This window comes from Chelmon rostratus, chromosome 8, assembly GCF_017976325.1.
Source record: "Chelmon rostratus isolate fCheRos1 chromosome 8, fCheRos1.pri, whole genome shotgun sequence".
Lineage (NCBI taxonomy): Eukaryota > Metazoa > Chordata > Actinopteri > Chaetodontiformes > Chaetodontidae > Chelmon > Chelmon rostratus.
In genome coordinates, this window is record NC_055665.1 from 9,527,682 (window position 1) to 9,537,290 (window position 9,609).

The 9,609-nt window shown below is 40.6% G+C and overlaps 1 protein-coding gene across 2 annotated transcripts; it reads left to right on the top strand.

The window, feature by feature from the left end:
* The first annotated feature begins 2,714 nt into the window (after nucleotides 1-2,714).
* LOC121611055 (trypsin-2-like) lies at nucleotides 2,715-4,005 on the top strand. Of its 2 annotated transcripts, none has more exons than XM_041943431.1 (6): nucleotides 2,715-2,754; nucleotides 2,852-3,002; nucleotides 3,108-3,362; nucleotides 3,473-3,599; nucleotides 3,753-3,854; nucleotides 3,958-4,005. In XM_041943431.1, exons 1-6 carry the CDS (start codon nucleotides 2,715-2,717, stop codon nucleotides 4,003-4,005), a joined length of 723 nt encoding a protein of 240 aa, XP_041799365.1. The 2 variants fall into 2 exon arrangements, with proteins under 2 accessions (XP_041799365.1, XP_041799364.1); XM_041943430.1 differs by having other exon boundaries at nucleotides 3,108-3,358; nucleotides 3,463-3,599.
* Nucleotides 4,006-9,609: the final 5,604 nt, after the last annotated feature.

The window sequence follows — 9,609 nt, forward strand, 5'->3', positions numbered from 1 at the left end:
TTCTACTCACTGAATTGCTACTATTCACCCTATAAATGTTTCCTTTAGGCAACGTTATCAATGCTATGCAGATGATATCCGGGTATATTTATCAATGAGGCCAAATGAAACCAGTCAGTTAACTGAAACCGCAACTGTGTCTTACGGACAACTGAAGGACTTTTTGTTACTAAATTCAGACAAAACTGAAGTTATAGCATTTGGCCCTAAACACCTTCGAAACTCAGTCTGTTAAGGGCTGAGGACATGGATAGACTCCAAATTCTTTACACAGATACTGATGATTTAAATAATAAAAGGATTTATTGTCACAAAAGGGAATACTGATCACTGAGAGACAATCCATGCAGATCCAGCTGGGCAGAATTGGCAGGATGGTAGACGAAAAGATGATCAAGAGACACAAGGAGAACATAGTTAGTAACTCAGAAGACAGGCAAGGCACACACTTAAGCATGAACAAAGCACAAGGAAAGCTAAGTGCTACCAGGCTAGTGAGTACAACAATCTGGCAAAGACTGGTGAGGAGATCTGGGTTTTTTTCCTGTGGCTGGTGATTAGGGATTGACTGCAGCTGTGGTGGCTGATTGACATGAGGAGCAGATGTAGGTGAGATGTGATTGCATAGGAAATGCCCAGTCCAGACACACACACACACACACACACACACACTAGGACAGACACCAAGAGATGATTTACATGACACAAGGGACAGGGGAATAACAAAGGGAAAGTGGGGAGGAAGCAGAGGCATCCTAACACTATCTGATGATGGAGCAACTTTGGATGGCATGGTGCTGGCCTCCAGATTTCAAGAGCTGCTTTTTTTCACAGACATAACATCTCAGGCACATCTTGTCTCAAAACGATGCAGAAAAAGTAGCCAATGCATTTGTTACTTCCAGGCTGGATTATTGCAATTCCTTACTATATATCTGCCCCAATACATTGCTCAACACTCTCGAGCTGATCCAGAGTGTTCCGGTACGTGACAAAGACGAGAAAAGAGATCATATTTCTCCCGTATTCCCTGCACTGCACTGGCTCCCTGTAAAATCTAGAATATAATTTGAAATCCTTCTCCTTCCCAACAAAGCACTAAATGGCACCATCTTATCTTAAAAAGCTCATAGTACCCTGTCACCCCACACAACACTGTATTCCCAGAATGCAGCCTTACTTATGGTTCCTAAAGTCTCCAAAAGCAGAATGGGAACCAGAGACTTTATCTGTCAAGCTCCTCTCCTGTGGAACCATATTCCAGTCTTGGTCCAGGAGGCAGACACCTTATCTGCATTTAAGAGTAGGCTTAAAATGTTCCATTTTGAAAAAGCTTACAGTTAGGGCTGGCTCATGCTTGCCTTGGACCAGCCCTTAGTCATGCTGCTATAGGATTCGGCTGCCAGGGGACTTTCCATGATACACCGAGCCCCTCTATTCTTTTGTACCTCTCCATTTCTATGCATGTCCTGCCATGGCATCTCACTAATTTGGCTTCTTCCCTGGAGTCATTGTGCTTTCTAGTCTCACAGATTCCCATTGACGGTGGTTGAACCTGGATTATGGATGATGGTTACGCCTCCTGCTGTGGCCCTGCCTGACATCCACTGCACCTGCTATTAGTCAGACTTCCGTTAGTATCAGACTCATAGTGTTGTTACAATGTATGCATAATATCTGTGACTAATATATACATATATCACATACATAAAAATATTATATATGTATATACAATATAATATACACTTCACATACAGTATATGTAGATATCATACACACTTTTATTATTAAAGGTTGATATTTCGTGCTGTAATTGTTACTGTGATTGCATTTCTGCCCACCCCCAACCTCTCTCTCTCTCTCTCTCTCTCTCTCTCTCTCTCTCTGTCTCTAACTCTCTATAAAACAAATATAAAAGTGAGAAAACACATAATAAAACCCCCAATGCTAACAAAGATAGATAGATTTTTTTGTTTTTGATGATTATGTTGTCAGTTATAATTCTTTTTACTTGAATATCCATTTTCACTGTAACGATGTTGTAAAACATCATGAGATTACTTTTAAAACGGAAAAGAAATTAAGAAGTCAGTCTCTTGACAGTGAGATTAAAACCAAATCACTTTAGTGATGCAAGTTTATTCAATGAAAAGTGTTCTGAACGCTGATTTCATACAGTAATTGCGCGATTCAGTGATTTTATTTCTTGGTATTGTCTGTTGTCATTTCACTGAATCAACATTTTTTGAGGTGCTCTATCAAACAACACGTGTGTTGGTTTTCCTGTGAAATTCACATTCATCAACTGTTGTTGTGAACTGGGCCATCTGCAGAGCTGGAACCACGTCTTAACAGCACAAATCCATCCATATCAAGGTTAACCATTACAGGAAACATTAAGTCACATGAATAAAGCTTCATCTTATAAATGAGCAAATCTGCTAAATCAGGAAAAATATTTGTTTGTTTGGTCATTCCTCCTTTACAACTGCATTTATGTGAAAGATTTACCAATTATATGATTTCACCCATGCAGATCACCTCATAGCCAACTTAATATTTGCTTTTCCAATACCCAGAAATCATTGTTCCAGGGTACTGATTGGTCAAAAATAATCTTGTGGGAGTGTTCAGCAGGGAACAAGGAAAGGAACCATTCTATATAAACTAGGACTCCAAGACGAGTCTCTCATCAACAGGATCACACAGCAACCATGAGGTCTCTGGTCTTCGTTCTGCTCATCGGAGCTGCTTGTAAGCTGATGTCTTCCTTCCTTTAATAGTTCTACTCACTGAATTAAACAAAGCATTCACTGGGTTGCTGACTATTTGGCCTCCTGTGTGTTTTCAGTCGCCACCGAGGACGACAAGATCGTCGGAGGGTATGAGTGCGGACGCCACTCCCAGCCCCACCAGGTGTCTCTGAATATCGGGTACCACTTCTGTGGTGGCTCCCTTGTCAATGCGGACTGGGTTGTGTCTGCTGGTCACTGCTACCAGTCGTATGTCACTCCTTGATATGTTCAAGACAAAATTTTACATATTGGAATCAATTTGATTGTAAGCATCATGAAACTCGGCTCCCACTAATCCTCTTTCCTCTCCAGCCGTATTGAGGTGCGTCTTGGAGAGCACAACATCGGGATCAACGACAACACCGAGCAGTACATCACCTCCTCCCGTGTCATCCGCCACCCCAACTACAACGGCTACTACATCGACAATGACATCATGTTGATCAAGCTGAGCAGGCCCGCCACCCTCAACCAGTATGTGCAGCCCGTGGCTCTGCCCACCAGCTGTGCCCCTGCTGGCACCATGTGCACCGTCTCTGGCTGGGGCAACACCATGAGCTCCAGTGAGTAACATCTGAGTCTTAACAGAATGTTTCAGTCCAGCATTTGTTTCCATTTGTATTCAATTTGAATTTCTTCCACCCATACCTTGTTTTGCACATTGTAGCTGCTGACAGCGACAAGCTGCAGTGCCTGCAGGTCCCCATCCTGTCTCAGAGAGACTGTGATAACTCCTACCCTGGCATGATCACTGACGCCATGTTCTGCGCTGGATACCTGGAGGGAGGCAAGGACTCTTGCCAGGTATGTAACAAGAGGACTCTGCAGAGGTCCTTGTCCTACACTAGCTACACCTACACTTTTCTTCACATTGAACATATTTCTCAATTTGATATTGAAGTTGATTGAAAGAGTTCATTTTCATTTCATTCATTGAATTGTTCTCTCTGTTCTCAGGGTGACTCTGGTGGCCCTGTCGTGTGTAACGGTGAGCTGCAGGGTGTTGTGTCCTGGGGCTATGGATGTGCTGAGAGGAACCACCCTGGTGTCTATGCCAAGGTAAACCTAAAAACTTTTTTTATGACAAATATAGCCGTTTGAAATTAGCATATTTTCTGATGGCTGTCCATGCTAACAAACCTCGTCCTGTCTTCAATCACAGGTCTGCATCTTCACTGACTGGCTGCAGAGCACCATGGCCAGCTATTAAGTTTGATCCTGCGATCACTATCTTCTGCTGCCTATTGTCCATCATTCTAACGACAGTGTTGTTGTAAAGTGCAGCCAATTTCCAAATGAGTCAATAAAGTCTTTCACCTTGACTGGAACACAGTTTTCCTTTAAATTTTGTTGCCTGTGTCATCCTACATCATGTTGTTAGCATGACAATGATTACAATCATGTTTTGCAATTTCCTTAAATGTTCATAATTTCATGCTCTTAAAGATACAGTGGAAACAAGGAGAACACTGGTCATCCTGTACCTGTACACACTTTCTTTGGACATTCAACTGAGTGAAATGGCAAAATGTATTGGAAAAATAAGCCTCACAATGTGCTGCATATAAGAAGTTTGACTTAACTAACCATTCAGAGCAGAAGCACAGATCAGTTCAACACAAACAAACAGCGCAAGAAAGAGCATTGATCTGTCGTAAATTGTCAAGGAGGAACTTGGGATTGAAACCAAATGTAGACTCACAAAGGCAGAGCTGGTGCAGTTCAATGAATTTAATTAAACAAAATGGTAACCAAACAAAGACTTACACAAGGTTGATGCGGGTGAGAGGCAAACCCAAAGGAATAAAGCCAACAGCAAAATATCATCCAAAAAACAGGGCACAGAGAACAAACTAAACCAAAACTCCAAAAACACTGGAAAAGACAGGTAAATTCACAAGCTGGAATGCTTGACACTTGAGGAAAGGATGATGATCTGGCAAGTACACAGGGGAGGTAAGACTACGTCAGGAACAGGTGAAAACAGGCATTCACACAGGAAGTAGAACAAAAGATGAGACCGAAAACAGGAAATAATAAAACCAAACAAACCAAATCATGAGAGTGCGACACGGAACCAAAGACCAGCAGCTGGAGCCTATCCCAGCCGTCTCTTGGGCGAAGGCAGGGGACACCCTGGGCAGGTCGCCAGCCTACCACAGGGCTACACATATAGACAGACAACCATGCACACCACTTATTCACTCCCCTACGGACAATTTAGAACAATCAATTAACCTCAGCATGTTTTTGGACTGTGCGAGAAAGCCGGAGAACCCGGTGGGAACCCACCCTGCAAAGGGGGAACATGCAAACTCCACACAGAAAGATCCCAGGCATCCTTACCGGGACGCAAAACTACCAAACTATCTTAGGAAAACATTTGCACAATTCCAAATACAAGCTCAATGACAATTTTACTGGGAAGGAATCTATAACTCAGGGGGAACAAGACTAGCGAATGAACACTAAATGCTGAACACAGAAAACAAACTAAGGAACTAGAGCACACTATCAAATAGCGAGGAACAAACTAAGGCCACCAACAACTGATAATCAGGACCAACGAGAGAAAGGGTTTACTGATGGAGACTGAGGGGTAGGCTTTGGACAGAGCGGCTGTACGTGAGGCAGATGACAGTGGGTAGCTGCAGCAGAAGAAGTGGATCGACCTGGGAACGAGCAGGAGAGTTCGGTAGCTGAGTTGTCAGGATTCAGAAGGCTAAACTAAGGCACAGCAAAAGGAAGCAGAATTACTTTCAAGCACAGAAGACAAAGAGCAGATGTACTGTTTTTGAGGAGCTGGGAATATACCAATGGAGTGTAGTTCACGGTCCGGCGTCGAGCCATGGACTGAGGCCGGTATTTATGGCAGAGGGAGAACAATGGAGCAGGGTAGACCACGCCCCGCCGCAGGTGAGTTGAGTTGCACCTGTCTGTACCTTACACACCAGCCTGCACATGCCCACCTGAGGAAAGAGTGTAAGAGGAAGAGGGAGAGATAGAAGGGGAAAGGGGAGAGGCATTGCCACTAGGAGAGGGCAGAGGTGATGGGCATGACAGCCAGTTGTGTCCAAAAAATACAAAAAGGTGAAAAATAATCAGACAGTCACACAGGCAGGAAAACAGAGGACGTAAAGCAAAAGATGACACATGAGATAAACCTTCAACATAAAACAGGACATAACAAAACCAAGCTAACCAAATCATAGCATGATCCTTTGTTACCACGCCACAGCCCATGTAACTGTGATTCTCTTATTGTCTTTAGCCCGGCCACAGCCCATGGAAGTGTTTGTTCTCCGTCCTCTAATGTTGTCACTGTATGTTTGCCGTGTCATGCTCCTTGTATGTGTTTCTTGTGTGCTGTCATTGTCTTTTGCCTACCCCCATTCCTAGTCATGCCATGTTCCATGTTTGTTTCCAGTATTGTCTTGGTCATGCCATGTTCCATGTAAGTGAGTTTCTAGTGCTGTCTTTGTCTTAACCCATGCCTCGTTCATTGTGTTTGTTCAGTGTCCCCCTGTGTTGTCATCGTTCCCTGTGTTAACCCCTCTACCTGTGTGATTGTTTTCCATAGTTTCCTTAGTTTTGTTTTTTTCTTCAGTAAAGTAAATTGGTTAAACTGAACCAGCACCCCTTCGTGTCTGCATCTGGGTTCAACCCATAGTTCCCCTGAAACCCCACATTCCTGACAGAAGTGGCAGAAAATCCTTTCACTGATAGACTCTGAAGCAGAAACAGAGCTGATAAAATACAGACTGAGTAAACACAGTCTGGACAACAAGGCAAAATGACACATGTAGTCCTGGAAACCTCATAACTACAGAATCAGAGACTAGACTGAGATGGTCTTTCTTTTAAAATGTGACAAATACAATGATATTACAGAAGAATATTGTGGAAATCTAAGCACAACATATGACTGTATGGCATAAACTGTGTCAGCATCCCAGTGAATGTGATAATTTTACTGCCTCAGTGTGCTGTATTCACTGATTATTACTGTTTTCTTCTTTAATTTAATGGTATTTGTGATTTAACAGTACTTTGTTTTTTTTTCTCAGCAATAATCTCCATCTGCTTTTTTATCTGACTGTACTGACTGAGTAAAAGAAACCTAAATTAGAAGACGCGTAACATAATGACTGGTACCTAATCAGAGTCTATCTTACAGTGAAATTAAGGCATTCAGAGACCCTACACTGTAAATTATTACCGTAAAAATACAGCCAAATTCTAACAGTAATGTACCGTTGTTTCTAAATATGGTAAAATACTGTAAATTTATATACTTTTGGAGCCACAACCAAGAACAGACATTAACAGTAGACTACTGTAAGATTTAACGGTAAAATACAGTACAGTGGGAAATTATAACTGTAAAAAAAAAAGGGTTTTTACGGCAATGTAACATTATTTTTAAATACAGTTTATTACTGTTTGAGGAACAAAAAATAACGGCAAGTGTAGAATTTTACGACATACTACAATATTTTTCTCTTTGTCAAGTCAAACTTGAGCAGTCTGGTCACAATCAAATCGCGTTGCACCAGGTACCATCATCTGACATCCTGCTCCATGATCCTGCCGTGTGGCTCACTAGCAAGGTAAATGCAATCTTGCAAGATATTTTCCTGTTACATTTTATTTTGTTAATTACTGCTTCATGTTGTCTGTTGTGAACTAAGCTAGGCTACATGTTGCAAGCAATGAACTGATTTGAACTGATTAATGATTTGATTTAGCCTACCATAGTCACTGAAATCCCACTGTTGATGTTAGCTTGCTCGGTCAGTGCATTTTGTATTTCTGTATTTGTTATCAAATCAGGGACTAGGCTATATTTTAACCTTTTTTTTGTGTGACTATTTCAGGTAAAAACGTTTACCTGAATACTGCAGGCAGATGTTCATGTTGAATTTTAAGATAACACATCTTAGCATTTTGTTCTGTTCAGTTCACTTTTATCAGTTTTTATCAGTCTCAATGGGGAAATTCCTTCTCCACCATAGCCTTTGTTCACTTCATTCTTCTATTGCACATGATCTTAAGTGAGGGAATATTCTATGGATACTAAAGGCAGGTTGTATACAGATTGTTCTGATCCTGTTTACTGTAACATGATTGATTGTTCTTCATAGAATGCAGTTTAAAATAATTTTATCATTTGAAATTTCCTGGCGTTTGGATGCAGTTACTTTACTGAATGTAATTTTATACAGTGTGGCCTCCTCGTTACTTAAATTGTTCAGTGACTGAAAATGTTTGGCATTAATAAATGTTGTAAGACCATCTCTTGTCTGAGGCATTTCTATACAGCAATGTTACTGTAAAAATTCCATTCCACTGTACTTATGTGCATTTACAGTAAAACTGTTAATGGTAATCTCCCATAAACAGTTTACAGTAGGAACTGTAAAATAATGGTAACAAATTCCCTGTTAAATTACGGTAAACTACTGGCAGCTACAGTTGCCAGCATGATACTGTTATTCTACAGTGTACCTACTGTAATATGCAAAAACAGTTTAAATATTACAGTATCATACTGTAAAGTAAATATATTCTCTACAGTACACTACTGTCATATCTTTTACGGTAATAAACTGTTGTTGTAGACTACAGTAGGTACACTGTAGAATAACAGCATCATGCTGGCAACTGTAGCTGCCAGTATTTTACTGTAATTTAACGGGGAAATAATTTACAATGTAACTTTTGTGTTCAAATCAGGATAATTACTGTACAAACAAACAAAAAAATCACCATGTAATAATTCAATAATTTCTATGACATTTAACAGCGACTGTTACAAATGATTCTGTGGTTGAAAAAGCAATTTAAACAATGGAAGAAAAATGAGTAAGTTAAAAATACTATTCAAAATCCCAATGTTAACAAAGAAAATACTGTACATAGTGGACAGAACGGCACTTTATTTTAACCCAGATATCAGGATAATTGTGTGATAGTGTGGATTTTTTTGTTTTTGATTATGACACAGTCAGTTCTAATTCTTTTTTACTCTTTTTCACTATAGCTGTGTTATAAAGACATGATCAGATTGCTGTTAAGAGACAAAAGAAATTAAAATGTCCCTTGACAATGAGGCTAAAACAAAATCCTTTTTCAAGTTCATTCAATGAACAGTGTCCTTCGTGCTGATTTCCTATAATAATTATTCAATAAAGTGTTCATTTCCTAAACAGTGGATTTTACTGAATCAGCGTTTGTTGAGGTGTTCTCTGAAACGACACGTGTGCTGGTTTTCGTGTGAAAGACACATTCAGCAACTGTGGTTGTGAACCGGGCCATCTGCAGAGCTGCAACCATGTCTTCACAGCACAAATCCATCCACGTCAAGGTTAACCATTACAAGAAACATCCTGTGCTGGATGCAGATACAGGTTTTGTTCCTGGGATAAGTGAACTAATTTCGATGACATATATGTATTCAGAGATCAGTCAATCCATGTAATATGTAGAAAGCTTTTTCATAAACATGCACAAAATTGCTATATCAAGAAATGTAGCTTTTGAATGTTTCTTTTCCCATTGTCCCTCCTTTACAACTGCATTTATGTGAAAGACTTATCAATAAGACAATTTCACTCATGCAGTCTGTCAGGACAGGTGACCTCACCGTCAACTTAATATTTGCCTTTCCGATACCCAGAAGTCATTGTTCCAGGATGTTGATTGGTCAGAAATAGTGTTGGGGGAGTGTTCAGCAGGGATCGAGAAAAGGAACCATTCTATATAAACTTGGACTCCAAGACAAGTCTCTCATCAACAGGATCACACAGCAACC

Coding starts and splice junctions, on each gene's coding strand:
- LOC121611055 (XM_041943430.1), top strand. CDS start 2,715: ATGAGGTCTCTGGTCTTCGTTCTGCTCATCGGAGCTGCTT. Junction 3,003..3,107: donor GCTGGTCACTGCTACCAGTC/GTATGTCACTCC, acceptor TTTCCTCTCCAG/CCGTATTGAGGTGCGTCTTG. Junction 3,359..3,462: donor GGGCAACACCATGAGCTCCA/GTGAGTAACATC, acceptor TGCACATTGTAG/CTGCTGACAGCGACAAGCTG.